The 16,062-nt window shown below is 48.8% G+C and overlaps 1 protein-coding gene across 2 annotated transcripts in view; it reads left to right on the forward strand.

Annotated features, from left to right (window-relative positions):
* IL1RAP (interleukin 1 receptor accessory protein) overlaps window positions 1–16,062 on the forward strand; it is a 49,302-nt gene that overhangs the window by 7,950 nt on the left and 25,290 nt on the right. For both annotated transcript variants that reach the window (XM_030954813.1, XM_030954814.1), the window contains exon 2: window positions 8,253–8,320. In XM_030954813.1, coding sequence (XP_030810673.1) covers window positions 8,254–8,320 — 67 coding nt within the window. In that variant the 5' untranslated portion in view covers window position 8,253. The remainder of the gene's footprint in view (window positions 1–8,252; window positions 8,321–16,062) is intronic.

Below are 16,062 nucleotides of genomic sequence, written 5' to 3' on the forward strand. Positions count from 1 at the left end.
AATTAATATTGATGACTGTCACAGCATACTGCTGCCTGCAGCTCCACCTCAGCTTTCCCACTGTGTAGGTGCTGTGGGTCACAGAGCAGACTTTCTGACAGGAGGCTCCTGGACTTCAAATTCCAGGGTGCTGTTCTTTGAAGGTTGAATTTCAAGATGCACTGATGGGGCCAGTGCAGGCAGAGCCTGAGCAAGTTCCCTGTGATGGTGCAACCAAATATTTGCAGAGGGAAATGTTAGAGACATGGGGAGCAAAAGGAATACACATCACAGGAGGGGAAGGATTGTCTCACTCTTGTTTCTCTTGTCCTCCTTTTTTTCTGTGTGTACACAGCTTTGTCTAGTCCCCTTTGCAGAATGCAACTATACTGTGCTGGCCAGAAAGGGACAGGTATGCAAAAGAAAGCTGCTCTGATAGTCTCCAGGAGGACCAGGTGGGTGGGTTGGGAATGTGGAGGGCTGGAAGTTGGGGGAGGCTGGTAGCTCCTGGGCTTTCTATTTTTATATTGCTTTAAATTGATTGATGTGTAAAGCACACTTGGAGCAGCCTATCTGAGCTGCAGGACAGGGATTGAAGCATCTTGATGTCTTATTCTTGTTTGCTTTTACTTGTAAGGTTAAATGGGATTAAATTAACATGATTAATATAAGTACCAGGTGTGGAAATGCTGTGTAGCCCAAACTTGAAAAAGAAAAACTCATCTGACTGGCTTTTACCCTTGAATATTTTGCTCATCCCAGGATATCCAGAGTCACTTGAGGGAATCATTCCTCAGGGAGAGCTGGGCTTCCCCGCTGGCAGCAGCACAGGCAGACCTGGTAGGCAGTGCTGGAGACATTGCAGCTGCCTGAGGAGTTTGTGGCACCACAGGAAAGCTGATTCCTGGGAAGGGAAGGGAGAGACAGTGATGTGCTCTGGAGCATGGTGGTGCTTGGAGGATTTTTGCCTGTTGTGTCCCTCTCTGGAGGAACAAGAAGGGGAAGGATGTTGTCTGAATATGGAGCCGCCACCCTGGGAATCTGGTGCTCAAGCACTTAGTGCTGTGAGGGGAGGAGATGAAGCGAAGGAGCAGGTGTGTAGCTGCCAGCGAGGGCTTGAACTTGAGAAAAGAAACTCTTGGAGTGTTTGTGACACTGAGATCCTATTGCAGGTGGTGCTGAGCAGGGCTGGGTGCAGCCCCTGGTGTGGCAGGGGAGGTGGGAGTGGGGCTGCAGGGCACTGGTTGGACCAGGCTGGGCTCGCAAGGAGACACCTCCTGGGAAAGCTGCTCTGGGTTTGAGAGTCCTGGGCCTGTCCTGAAGAAGGCATTCAGCCCATCTGAAAACCTGCTCAAATCTGCATTTTCTCTGGATTTGGAGACTTGTGCTGGGCTGGCTTGGGGCTGCTGCTGTGCAATCTGATGCACAGTGTGGATGTGCTGCTGTGTCCACTGGGGCAGTGGAACAGCCTCCCAGGGAGGCTAGTGGAGCTGCTTACATTGTAAAACCATTACAAAGGTCAGGAGGCAGAATGTATAAAATAAATGCTTCTTGTCAGATGTCTCCAAGTGTTCCATGACAGTTAATTGGAATTTTTCCAGTGAGGGGGGATCTCACTTTGGATCCCTTAGGTCTTCTCAGGTCTTTGGGCCACACTGATTGCAGATTTCCTTTTTTCTGTGCAAAGATTGGTTTCTCAGTTTATTTTGTGGTAGCACAATATTGTGTGTGTTTCTCAGAAGTCTCCCTTCACTGTAACATAGGTGTCCAAAATAGAAGCATTGTGTCTGCCTTCATGGAAGGTCTCAGCTCTCTTTGAACCACGGTTGGAAACTTTTCATTCCCTGGCTATTCACACATAAAAAACAGACTATCTTAGCTGGATACCTTTTGCTTGAGCACAGAAGTGCTCTTGTAGCTTAGTGTTTGAACTGCCCAGTGGCCAGCGTGGATCCATTTGTAATCCATGCTGTTTGATTTTATAGCTGTGGCTCTGCTTGCCCCTCTCCAGCCCACTCCACAGATCTCTAGGCAATAGTCCCAGCTGCCTATTTGACTTGTCTAGGTGTGCATATTTTGTAGAGGTGACGGAGAGCTCGTTTATTTTGGATGTATGAAATGTAGTGTGCTCTGCCTGCTAAATTGGTGGCAGAGTATGATCAGTGGCACCCTGGACTCCAGCAGAGCAGTGTGCAAAATCTGTGGTATTTCTGCTTTTCCAGGTCCTGAGAGGACCCCAGGAGAACTGCAAAGGGAAGCAGGGAATTGCAAATTTCTTCAGGTACATTTTCAAGCCCCTCCTCCACTTCTCTCCACATGCCTAGATTGCACTTCTTTCTTTTGTCAGGGTGAAAAAAACCTCCGAATTCTCATTGTTAGCATTAAGTCTGCTGAGCCAAAAGGATGCCAAGAGATGATACGTAAGTGCCAATAGCAAATCACAAATTCCCTGCCTGGAAATCTCACCTCCATGTCCCAAACATTGGCACTGGCAAATCTTGCACTACCAAGGAAGCTCCCAGGAATGACTCACTGTGAATGAAAGTCTCCACACTTTTTCCCAAGCCTCTGAGCTTGAGGGGAGGCTGCTGCCAGCTCTGCCCTGGGGAGCCCTTGGTGCTCCTGGAAGGGCAGCCTTGCTTCTGCAATTTGTGCTGCTCTGTTGAAGGAGAAATAGCTTGGGATCACCTCCCACGGCGACTCTGGAGCATCAGTGCTGAGCTTGTTCATCCCCATGTTGGGGATTTTGTAAAATGTCTTTATTAAAAAGCCATCAGGCTGCAGCCCTTGGCCTGGATGTGCAGGCAGGGAGCCAGGGAGGGGCCGTGGTGGGTGACAGGCAAATGGAGCCAGCTTGGATGCCTGGTGTCATGTCCTGAGCTGGCTGAGCCACTGGTTAAGAAGACTATTCCCAGATTTTCTTGTTGTGTGCTTGGTTTTGGTTTGGTATTTTTGTCCTCCAGGGTCCTCAGTAGCTCTGGCTGTGAAGCTGTGTGCCAGTGGCCAGGTCTGGCCAAGCAAGGCAGAAAATCCTTTGTGCTGGTGGCAGGAGACGCCTCTCGCCAGGGCAACTTTCCATCTGACTCCCACTAGTTTAATTCTTGTTCCCCTCTGCAAAAGCAGGTGTATAATATCTGCTGTGATTCTAGCTGGTGAAAAGCTTTCAGGCTGCCCAAATTTCAGCATTTCCTGTGGTTCTGATGACATAAATTACTTTTGTAATAGAAATATTTCAGAACAAATTCCTCTCAGCCTGCTGTGATGTCAGGCAGGCGATGGCCTGGTGAGTGCAGCCACCCTGGCCCAGGTGGGACTCCAGCCCTGATTTTGCAGGTCCCTGCCTTAGGTGTGTCACCAGTAGATGCAGTGACTGGGTCACACCTATGGCTCCTGTGATATCCCTGATTGCAGGGCTGGCTTCAGCTCTGCTTGATCCCTGCTGAAATGTGCCTGGCTGTTTGGGAGCTGCTGCTGAGACAAACTGGGCTCCCTGCCCTCAGGAGAGATGTGAATATTTTATTCAAGGACAGCACTGGGGCCTCTGGTCACTGTGCTGTGTTTGAAGTGATGAGTGTGGTGTGGCATGCACGAGAGTGCTGCCAGCTGCTCTGGGTGCTCATCATCAAACTGCTCTGGATTCCTCCCTGCTCTCTTCCTGGGAGCTGTCTGGGGATGAAAATTGTCATTTATGTGGTTATTCCTCCTGGGCAGTAAAGGCTGGACTTCCAAAAGCCATGGGCTGTCTCTCTGCCTAGGTGTCACATTCTGCTCCTCTGGAGGGCTGTCCCTGGCACTGACCAGTTCTGGGCAGGACAGAGTGGGACCATGGGCACCACAGCAAAGGGCAGTGCCAGGCAGTGCCCACGTGGCCTCTGGAGGAGATGCAGGGTCAGGGAGACACTGTGCAGGCTAAGTGGCACCAAGATGGTTTATGCTACAGTAATTCCTCCTTTTGTCTGACTTACTCCCGCACGTACTGAAAAGCAAAAGTGTTTCCTGGGGGGCTCAAGGGCCTTTTCCCATTTTCCATTAGTGTTTTTGCTGTTACTTTTCTGCAGCTGCTTTTTCAGGCTGCCCTTTGTCTGCCTTTTGGATTCTTTGAATTTACTTGAACTGTGCATCTATTTTTCCCCATAAGAAAACGCAGCAAACTCATCGAGCAGCCCTCTCCAGTGCTGCAGTGGGATGATGCAGGGACCCAGGGCTTGTGGGCATGCTGTGATTGGGAGCAGAGAGCTGAGCCCCTTTCCTGAGCACCAGCTCTGCTCTGAGCCCATCAATGAACTTCCATCTCCAAGTCCTTGTGGCATAGAACCAAAGCATTTCCCAAGCTAGCCCACTCTGGATTTTGCCAACCTTCCCGTGTCTGTGTCCCATTTTTTGAAGCTCTCAAATGCTTTTGAGTTGGGACAGAATTACAGGGAGAAAATACTATGCAAAACGTGCTTTGGCTGAAATTATTTATTTCCTCTTTCAGAAACTGCTTTATTTTATGCTCCCTTTCAGTCAGAGCACTTAGTGGCAGGGTTCTGAAGGGCGCTTTTGTTCTGCAGGCCCTTGTGTGACTTCTCCGTGAAAAGCAGAAAACCTATCAGCTCTCCCTAGAGGCTTCTGGTTAGGAGGGACAAGGCATTTTTGCTGGAAAACGCAGCATTGTTCTGTAGAATTGGTACAGTGTCTTTGAGAATAGGTATGCAGTAGTTACTTTGAATGCAGTTCTCTTTGTTAATTACTTGACATCTGTCTTTGGTTTTGTAATTGCTGGTAGAGTGCGTGGGCTTTGCAGAGTCCGTGCTGCTAAAGGCAGGAGGGAATGATGCCTTGCTGAGGTCTCTTTGGCAAGGGTGTTTTATTAAAAGATGTTTTAAATAAAAATATTCATGGCGTTTTTTTCTGACAGAAAAGCCACTTGTGACCAGTATAAAATGAAAAAAATCAGACTTTCCACCCCCTTTGATGTTAAGAGCATGAGACACTTCCATGACTGTGCTTCCCCCCACCCTACTTTTCTTTGCTCCTCAGTAGACAGAAGGTGAAAGTTTGAAGAAGAAGGTGCTCTGGAAGGAAAAGAGAACAATTTCTGATTTGAAACAAAGTGAACATTCCAAGTTAAGTTCCTTAAAAAAAAATCTAGCAAGGGCTGTGATGGATCGTTTTCCCTAACTGCTCCATGAATTATTATTAAAATGTTAATTTATGGAGACATTAAGAGCACCTCAGAGTATATTGGTCTCATGAGAAGTTCCTGGAGTGCTGAGGATGTACCAGAGCTCTCCAGCTGCCTCCTGGCTGCTCTGATTGCCTGCTTTCTAGCTGCAGTGTGATTTCTGAGCTGGTAAGCTCTCCTGCTCACTGATTTTATTCTCCTTTTATTTGCACTGGGTGGATGCAGCTGGGAGGAGCCTTCTGCTGCAGCCTGGGTTTGCACTCCCTGGCCTCTGGATCCTTTGGTTGCAGCCACAGAAGCTGGTGTTTGGTGCAGTTGTACAGAATTGCACAAGAAGTTCATCAGACACCGCTGGAATTGCATCACAGGCAGGACAAATGGCAACGTGCTCTGTCCTGCCACGAAACGCAGAGGCAGGTTGCTGGGAAAGGTTGAGAAAACTCTTCTGTTCCTGGCAAGACCAGGGCGGGTTGTAGTCCTGTGGTTCTTCAGGGCATTGCAAAACCCACCCCTCTCTGCAACAGGATGCAATGTTCTTCTCCTGTGTCACCACAGGACTGCTGTGGGAAGAGCTTTTTATCTGGGGGGATATCACAGGTTTGGGGCTATTTGGAGTATTTTTGAGTAACCATGTGCCACAGGAACAGAGCTGGGCTGGCAAATTCTGGCATGGTCAGGGCATCCAGGAGGGTGTGATGCCTCCCCTTGACCAGCCCTTGACTCTGTGCCTGTCCCTTCCATGGTCCCTTGCGTTTGGGAGCAGCCAGGGCTGTGGTCATCTGTGTCCCTTCCCTGTAATGGAGAAATTGCTGTAATCTGACAGCCTCTGTGTCTGTCTGTCTCCACTGATAAGATCTCTGGAAAACCTGGAATGAACCAGAAGTAAATCACTCTGTGTGTGAGGCTCCTGATTTTATAGCTGGGTAGAGCAAGAAAAAAAAAGGATTTTCCTACTAGTAGGCAGAGCATGGAAATCTTGGATACCTTGCTCGTGGGAACCTGGTGGCTCTGTGAGACAGTTGAAAGGAGCATGTTCCTGTGAGCACAGCTAATGGATGTAAATATTAGCTCACTGCAGAGTTCATGTATCACCCAGTGAAATGTAGTAGTTTATTTTGGCCTCAGGCCACGCAAATGGCCTTGCTCAATACAAGGGAAACTCATCCAAAGTCCGTAGTGGCTCCTGCTTGCTTCAGGGCTGAATTCAGTCTGATTTGTGCAAAATGCAGGAGAGAGTGGCTGGAAAATAAGGGTGAGTTAGGACACGCTGTGCATTTAGCTAATGACAAATGGAGAGGGAACCATGAGGGATCTTGATTATGGGAATGATTCCCTGCCATTCTTTACACCCCCTCTCTTCAAGCGTCTCAATTACCAAAAGTTCCTTAATTCCTACCAGAAGTGCAGCGTGTTGGATCTCTCTGTCCAATCTGATGGCATAAAAATGTTTTATCTTTCTTCAGCATTTCCAAGGGGTGGGAGTACTTAATATTGTTTCTTCCCTATGGAGTCTTAAGTAACATTGGGAGCTGGTTGTAGGTGGCAATAGAGAGAGGTTTGATAAGCAGCTGGCATTTCAATTTGGAAGAAGCGGTAGGGGATGATCAGCCCTCTCAGCTGGACCCCAGGGAAAAAAAACTCCTCACTTCCTTCCCTGCTTCTTGACCATTTTTGAAAGCCTGATGGCTTCAGAGGCAGTGTGCAGCCCTTTCCATGGACTGTGCAGGGAAGAACAGGCATGCTTCAGATTTCCTTTGTCTCTTTGAGATGAGCCCAGCAGAGGGAAGGCATCGCACAAAGGCTTTTCAGATGTAAGCCCTGAAAAGGAAGGATTCAATATCCGCTGCTGGGCTTTGAGTAGTGCAGTTCACGTGTCGCATTCTTGTTAATCTCTGCAATCTGTGCAATTTTAGGTGCTCTCTGCCTATGCTCAAAGCCCTTCTGTGTACTGCATATATTCTGGACAGGTTTTTGAGGGAGGTGTTTAAGGGAGCTCTGTGGCTTCTCCCCCCACACTTTTAACACACCCTGATGGAGCAGGTTTCTCTGTCATCTCATGAGCACATTCCTGACAGTATCACCATGCTCATTACTGCATCTGCCTGGCAGAACTGAGATGCTTTGATGAAGTTCAGCCTTTTAACCATCTCTTCTCCCTTTGTGATCTGACAGCACACAGGAATATCAAATGTGACCTTAACCCCTTTAATGAGAGCATCTAGTAGATGTCAGTTTTCATGACTACCAGCTTATAAATTGCATCCTGAAAAACCTAGAAACAGAGGGATATTTAATTCTAGCGAGTGAGCAGCTCTGAGAGCCGAATGCCAGATACTGAAGTGGGCAGCCAGTGAAACTCTGGCAGTGTACATTTATCTCAAATTACAGGAAATTGTGTTCTGTAGTGGGAATGGAAAAGTTTGGGATTGTTTTTTGCTTATCACTGCTGCTTAGAAAGGATAAGCCTTTGTTTAGATCCTTTCTGAAAAGTGTACAAACCTGGCGTTTGTTTACTCCTGCGAGTTCCAAGGAGGGTTTGACTGGGAAGGGCTGGTGAGGCCTTGTCTTGTCTCCACTGCCTGCAGGAGCAGGTTGAAGCAGGCTCTGGCAGCTGGCCCCTTTGCAGGTCCCTGGCAGCACACCTTGCCACTTGGGACTGCTCTGTGGTGTCCTGTCAGCGTCAGACACGCATTCAGTGCAGGTGTGCCGCAGCCGCTGCGAGCGCTCTCTGCGCTTGTTCTTAGAGGTGACCAGGAGGAGGTCTTGGCAAAGCACCTTCTTTTGGGAGTCAGAGCTTGGGATTTGTAGCCTGCACACATCCATTTGACTCCTTGTGCTCCTGATACAGACCATTCTGGTGGCTTAAGTCAGTGAGCTGGGCTGCCCTCTTCAGAGCCATCACTTCCCAGGCTTGGTGAGCTGCCCGCAGGCAGAGTGATGCTGCCATGAGGGTGCTGTTCTTGAGGAATCTTAATGAAATAAAACAGGGATGTGCCAGAATGAAAGGATCACTGGGTGAATGGAGGAATAAACCCACAGAGTTCAAAAATGGCCTGCAATGGTAGAAGAGTGTCAGATAACCAGGTCTGTGTGCTTTGTCTCCCAGGATGAAGATGGTCAGTGTCCTGCTGGTTTCCCTCTGGCTGTCCATGGTCACCCTTGGCAGAGGCTCAGGTAAGGACATGGCCGTGATGGACCTGCCCCCTTCCTGTGCAGAGAAGAAAACTGTCTGCAGTGAGTTTTGAGCATTTGCAGTGTTTCTGGATTAAATGGTTGTGTATAAAATACTTTAGTACAATGCATGAACACAGTGTTGGTTCTGGGGGGCTGTTGTACAATGCTCTGTGTAGAGATGACCACTGTGGTGTGAACAGGTGCATGAGCAGGTAGCAGCAAGAGCACCTCCACCTAAAAGTGCTTGCAAACTCCAGCTGTTCTCTCTGTCAGTATCATTATTGCCCTTCTGTGAGAGGTGAATCCAGGGCTTGGCCCATGGAGCTGCCTTGTCCCTGAGCTGCAGAAGGACCCAGGCTTGAACCTGAACTCTGCTGTCCCTGGCTGGATCCGGAGGGGACTGAGATTCAGCTCTCCAATTCTGACTCATGCCTTAGCAATGCAAGGGGAGAGGGGAACTTCTAGAGTAAGAGGAGCTCTGATACCAGTCTCACTGAGTCACTTTCCTGACAGGAAATATGTTGTCATGCTCGCAGCTCCTCTGGCACTCGTTCAGCCCAGCTCTTGTGAAGAGGCAGATTGTGCATGTCTCGGCTCCGGACTTCCTATTTGGGGGTGGAAGGAGACAGCATGATTTGCAGGAGGCAAGTGGAAAGGGGGAGGGAGGAAAGAACAGGAGCTGGTTTTATGGGGGGAGATGTTCAGAAATAAGGGCTGTACAGGGGTTTGATGAGTCCCCCCATGAACTCTTGTCCCTCTGCATTGCTGGCAAACAAGCAGTTACAATATACCCCGAGCAGATGAACAGCTCTTCTGTCATTCTCTCTTGGACCACACTGAATTATTGTGGGCCAGATTCACAACGTGCACTTCAGCAAGGTTCATCTCAGTGCAGTGTTCATTGCAGAGGCTGAAGCCTGGGAGGTTTTTCTCCTTGGGCTGCCCAAGGGCCACAGGCACTCACAGTAGGCTGTGATCTTTATGGGGGATGTCCCATCCTGGCTAACAGGGGCTGGGTGGAAGTGGTGAGCAAAGGGGAAACAGCAAAGGAGAAAATACATGGCCTAGGTCTCCTCCAGTGAGCCCTAGGCAGTAGGAGTGTGTGGGGAAGGAGGGGCCCAGCGAGATGGATCTCAGCTGCTGGCTGGGAAAATCCCTGCTTTGCTTGTGCTTCTGGACGAGCTGTTCTGCTCTCCACCAACGCAACATCCTCCTCCTGCTGAGGCAGCATTACAGCACCCCACGTGCAGTCATCTTGGGATTTTGCAGAAATGAGAGGTAGGCGCAATTGAATCAGGATTGCCCAGGAAATGTTAGAGCAGCTCTAGAAGCTAACACAGTTGGCTGGGAAGAAGCTGATTTCAGAAATGAGCACCCTGGCATTTGGGTCACACAGGCTCGTGCCAGTTGATCTGGCAGAACCAGAACCCTCCGTGCATTTCTGCAGGGCATTTAGTACTTTTAAAACATATCTCCTTTAGCAGAGATTTGTTGTACAGGGTGGCCAGAACCCTTGTAGAGTGCTGCGAGAATGTAAGTCAAGTCTCAATACATGAGACACATGGTCAGTTAAAATACACTTCTCCTGCAATTCCACTGCAGTGTATGCATTTAATTTCCTGCAGGTCTGTGGGTGTCAGATGCACTCTTCAGTTCAAAGCTTCCTTTTTGTGCCATGGACTTCATAAACCGGTTTGGGCTGTCAGAATGTCCTTTGTTATTCATGATGGGCTTGGATGGCTGTTTGTACTTGGATGGAGGGGCAGCCGTCTGTGCAGCCCTCTGTTTCACTGCAGGGTTTCCTGGGACTGGCACCAAAAGGAGACTGGAGCTCGTTTCACCCTTGCAAAGTCATAAATACATAACAGTATGGTAGAGTGGCCTTGTTCTGGAAATGTTACAGCATTTGGGCTTGCTTTTCCTTCTTGGAGCAGGGTGTGTAGGTGGGGGGAGCAGAGCTGAGCTTATCTGGAGTGAATGCAGAAGGGCTGTGCACAGTCTACAGCTGCCCCAGTGGTCACCTACCATCAAGCAGGGCCATGGAGATGGGTAGCTCTCACTGGGGAACCTGGTTCCTGGGATATTTAACATGTGTGACTTGGTTGGGATTTGTCATTTCAGCTGAGTCCTTTTCTGTGCTTTGAGCATTAAGTCATGTAATGCTGTATTGTTGGGACCAGCTCTCTCTCCAGCCCAGGCTGGACTGAGGAAGGCTGGAGGCAGGGACAGGAGTTGTCTTGTGGTTTGCTGCCACTTTTCCTGCCTCTGCCATCCTTCCCAGTGGAGCAGTCTGGTCAGCAATACTGACCAGGGACTGCCCAGGCCAGGGGTGCCAGCTCTGCTGAGTGCCAAGTTCTGTGAGCTTACAGGGGAGGTGAGGAACCAACAACTGCTGAATTTCAGCTCCAAAATACCAGCATTGCTGTGGCTGCCAGTGGCCTTTCCATCCAGTTAATCCACTATGGCTGTCAGTCTCCCTGGCAGTGTGTCAGAAAGCTTTAGCATTACTCTTCCCCGTGCTTCCTACTGGAGAGACAAACCCACAAACTTTATTTCCCCTCCAGATTTTGCCTGCAGCACTGTGGCTCTAAACATCTGTTCTCTGGGCTCTGCTGTTTCTGGTGCGTATGGAGGCTGGTGCTGAAACAAAATCAGTTGCTGAAAGGGAGGTGCAAGCTGTACAAGGGAAGAAATGTGATCTGAGTAGTGTAGAGTAAGACATGCAGAGCCTGAGACTGAACTGGTGCCTGAGTCTTCTGTTTGCTCATGCTGAAAATGTGGGCAAATCTTCTCCTGCTCTTGACAATATCCTGACCAGCAGTGCATGGAGTGCACGAGTGCATCACTCATCACCTTTGGGTCAGTGTTTATAGTGGTAGTCAAGGTCTTCTGCTTTCCCTGTCTAGCTAAGCCATCCTCAAGGTGGAACTCATGTTGTAGGATGCTTAATGAACCCAGATGTTCTGATAGCCAGGGAAGGATAACAAAAACCCATGGACTTGGGTCTGGTTGTACAATAGTTTCTTTGGCACTACTGAAGTCATATAAATATACACATACAAGAGATGAAAAACCAGTCAGACAAAGAACATAACAGCCACTATGAATACAGAATAAATTTATCTCCTTGTTTCTGAACGAAGCTGGCCAATGTTAGATAGCAACTTATAAATAAGATGTGGCTGTAATTGTGCTTCTTGTTCCATTTTTCCCTCTCTGCTAACCAGGCTGCTCTCTCACCCTCCAAGAGCTTTTGTAGCATGAGGGCTGGGGAGATGACCATGGTTGGGAGTACTGTCTTAGGGGATTGCAAAAGCAGAATATTGCTGCCAAGAGAGGAGGAGCAGCCTCATGCTGATTATCTAATGGACCCATGTAGTGTGAGCAGGTACCTGCTGTGCATAAATAGCCCTTTGGTGGGGGAATCATCCTGTGTGCATAGGAAATGCCTCTGTAGCTCCCTTGGGGGCTATCAGACAGGCTGAGCTCAGGACTGGGCCAGAATGATACCCCAGCATGGCAGGTAGTGGCTGGAAGGCAGCCAGGAGTTTCTGTCCTGGGAGTTTTATTTCAGGCTTTGCTGTTATTTGCTGGGTTGTGAACATGTCTGTTTACACTCCCCCGTATCAGAGGCTTTCAGCTACTTTGGTTTTTAATGGTTATTGATGTCATCAATGCTTCTGGGTTCAGGTGGTGGTTGGAGCAGTGGAGTTCTGGTTGCAGTGAGAAAGAAGCAGAGGTCTAGCTCCAGAGGTCAGAGCCACTGCCTGCACCGTCTCTCCCGAGTGCTGAACTACACTGTGGATCTCGTGCTTAGCAGAGAGGCACAACAGTTGCTTTTGGCCAGGGGAAATTTGCAGATTAATAAATTACTGTCTGTAAAACACTTTGAAGATGGAAAGCCCTGTGCAGCTCCTCAGGATTATTACTGTATGGCTCTTACTCTACTGATGGGGTTCCAGTCGCCTTATTTTCCTTATGATTTGTGACAGCCCCAGAAGCTGAGAAGCTTATTTTAGTGTGTAAAGTCAAAAGAAAAACAGATTAAACTGCATTATTGTTTTCTAAAGAGACTAAATCCCTCCCCCACCATCATCTCCTGGGATTTCCTGACTTCCTCCTACTCTTCCAATCTCAGCTTCTTGCTGTCCTAATTTAGGACGTGATTTTATAACCATCCATACCCATCTGTGAGCTACTGTGGTTGTAGAAGTTTATGGCACTTGGGGGCATGAAGTCATTGACACTGAGGGTGTTGAAAGCTGCACAGCCCTGGAGTGGATGGAGATAAAACCCATGGAGCAGAGCTGACCTGGGTGCAGATGTGTCCTCACAGCCGCCAGCCTCCCTCCACACCAGCCAGAGCTGTGCCCACTGAGGAGATAAAACCTCGGGTCTGCTTCTTGTCAGCTGAGGAAACGGGTTGTGAGGGGTGAGCTCTGTGCGGGCGTCATGGTGTGACCTATCTGCATTGAAGTGCAGGAGGCACTGTGGGGGAAAGCAGCCCTTTCTGGGTGTGCTGCTGATACAGCACTGAACAGTCACCTTTGCTGCTGTGTGCGTATCAAATAGGGCATCAGGGAGCTGTCATGTCCCCCTGTCACAGCCACAGGGCTGTGCTCTCACTGTCAGAGCTTTTGTGGCACTCAGGTGACTCTGCTGGACTCTTGGACCTTGTAGTGCATTTTGTGCCTGCTGTGTTTGTTTGGTTCTCATCCTTGTCCGAGGACAGCTGCTGCAGCATCTTTGTAACGCAGACATCCCTGTGGGATGGGCAGGGGAGAATTGCTGACTGTATTTTAAAGCAGGCAACAGAGCACCTGGCAAAGTGCAGTGACTGGGCTGCATAGCTAAGCAAGCCTGTTGGCAGAGCCAGGAGTTTAGCCTGGACCTTGTCAAGTCCCAGTGTGGTGTCCCAGGCACACAGGAGCTCCTGCCAGCTTAAGCACAGCTCAGCAGTGATGCTGATCAGGTAAACCCCCTTTTCATGCTGCCTCTCCTGCTTTGCAATGGGGTGTTCCATTTCCTGTACCTCTCCCCTTCCTATGCTGCTCTGCTTTGCTTCACGCATAAATTTTCTCAATGAAGTGGGATGGAAAGTAGCTGTTTGCTCTTCTTATCCTTCAGGGAAGCAGTTCATGCCCCTACCTTTATCTTTTTGATCTCAAATTTAAAGAAAGCCTCCAGAAAAATATGTCAAGCTTGCTAGAGAAATCTGAATATAATTTTTTTTTTGGCCCAGTTGCTGGGGGTAACCAAAATACTCTGCCACATGCAGTAAACAGCTTTGTGCACAGATAGAGAGTGAAGTCACAGAGCTCACTGTGGAGGAGTTCTAAGAGACACAAATAAGGACTACCCAGTGTTAGAGGCTGTGCTTGATGAGATAAGGCAATTCAGAGTCAGAAGCTCTGGGCTCCATTACAGAATCACGGTTTTTTGGATGTCTTGCTTTGGCTGCTTCCCCTGAAGTCAACAGTTTATGCAGTCAGCTTGTTTTCCATGGCTTTGGCAGAAGCAGATTTTTCACAGCTGTTTAAATTAGACATTCAGGGTCTAAAGTTTATCAACTGCCATGTACAGGTGCTTTTCAAAACTGAGCCATTCTGCAACAGAAGGTCCTTTTCCTTCTTCTTTTCTGAGCTGTCCTACCTATTCAAATTATAAAAGCACTTGGGGGGAGAGAGAGACTCCATCCTAGTGTGCAGCATCCAGATGTGAGGCTTCTGTGGGGGCATCACAGCTTGGTGGCAACACAGGATGAATATGATGAAACCTGGGAGAAGTGTAAAACCATGTCACCAATGCCATCACAGCAGAACTACATGGATGGGGTTGGGCTGTGTGGGAGGTTTGTGCCAGGACCACTTCCACCTCCTTGCTCTACGGGAAAGGCTGTGGGAGGGAGGCAGTGGGGTTATGAGAGGCCTCTTTGGATGCATTTCCATTGGAAGTGAGATTACAAATTTCTGCAGAGTTGGCACAGCCTCTAGGCTGAGCCTCCAAGGCAGCATTCAGCTACAACCAGTTTTTAGGTGTTCTGTGGCCACCGTCACGGCTGCAGAAGTAGTGAGAGCAAATGGTGAGAGCCAACTGCTCTTGGCTGGGCCTAACCCAACTTCTGTGTCATTCTCACCCACCTCAGTGTGTTTTGGTTTGTGCCTGTTCTCCCAGTTGAGGGCAGAGCTTCTCATTTGTTCTGCTCCATGCTTCTCTTCTCCTGCCCTGCTGTATGGTCAGATGGGATACTGGTGAGCAGAGAACACAGCCAGGGAACAGGGGCTGGTCTTGTGCAGGATGGAAAAGGAAGAATGCAGACACAGTGGGGAGAGTGGGTGCTCCTGCACTGGCATAAATGGGAGATGCACCCACACATGGTGCTGGCCACAGCTGGTGTCTCCTGTGCTCACAGCAGGGCTTCTCCATTCAGTCTGGCTTCCTCTCCTTCCTTCTCACCGACTGAGCTTGAAAGATGGTGGTGAGGAAAATTTTTTTAAAGGTAGTAACAATTAATTCTTGCTTAATTGCTTTGTGTGATCAGCTTTTTCTGCCTTATTGATGCTGATCCGTGCATCATGGTTACAGGCTGGCCTTGCTGTGCCCCCTGGGTACAGGCTGACTCATACCAGCTTTGCTTTAAGGTAATGCAGCAGGGACAGATGAAGAAAGTAGGAAGCTGTTGAGATGTGACTTGGCAGCCCCAAAAAGCCACCTATTTCATGGGTCAGGACAAAAGAAGTTGGCCAGGAGGTCAAGGGAGGTGATTCTGCCCCTCTGTTCTATTGAGACCCCATCTGCAGTGCTGTGTTCAGCTCTGGGATCCCCAGCATCAATCAGCAGAGTGAGTTCAGAGGAGGGCATGAAGTTGATCTGAGAGCTGGAGCCCCTCTCCTATGAAGACAGGCTGAGAGAGTTGTGGCTGCTCAGCCTGGAAAAGAAATGGCTCTGAGGAGACCTTACAGAAAGCTGCAGAAGGACTTCTCACAAGGGTGTGTAGTGAAGGACAAGGGAGGATGACCTTAAGCTTAGGGAGGGTAGGTTTAAATTTGATATTAGGAAGAATTCTTTGCTGTGGAGGTGGTGAGGCACAGGAAGAGGATGCCCAGAAAAGCTGTGGATGAACTATCCCTGGAAGTGTTCAAGACCAGGTTAAATGGGTCATTAAGAAATGTGGTATAGAGGGAGATGTCCCTGCACCCACAGCAAGGGTTTTGGAACCGGGTGATTTTTAAGGTTCCTTCCAACCAAATCATCCTATGATAGTGCAGCCTCTTCTGATGCTGCAGCTCAAGTGTGAGGAACAGGGATCGTTAATCTGGCAGCACTGATGGCTTTGTGTCCTGCTGCCACTGCAGGGTCCCAATCTGCATGCAAGGCAGGCCCCCTCGAGGCACATGAAATCAAGGTGGGCATCCTTATCCTCACCCTTCTGCCCTGCCTGCACTTTGTCTTCCAATTCTGGAGATGGGTGTTTGTGACTGCATTTCTCTTCACAGAGAAAAGCAAGGCACAACTTCCCAGGGATATTTCTGGAAATCGCAGTGAGGAACCTCAGAGAAAGAAAAAACAATTCTTATCTCAATTTCTGCTCCTCTTGTTCACAAGTGGAATGCATTGTAGAAGATTATTTACCTGGAGGGAATTAGTAATTGGATTCTGATGTGAGTGTTTTGATTCACTGACCAACTGAATCCAAGTGTGTGTGTGTGTAAGGACTGTCGGCTGGCAGTCACAAGATTCTG

The sequence above is a fragment of the Camarhynchus parvulus genome, chromosome 9, assembly GCF_901933205.1.
Source record: "Camarhynchus parvulus chromosome 9, STF_HiC, whole genome shotgun sequence".
In the NCBI taxonomy this organism is placed as follows: Eukaryota; Metazoa; Chordata; class Aves; order Passeriformes; family Thraupidae; genus Camarhynchus; species Camarhynchus parvulus.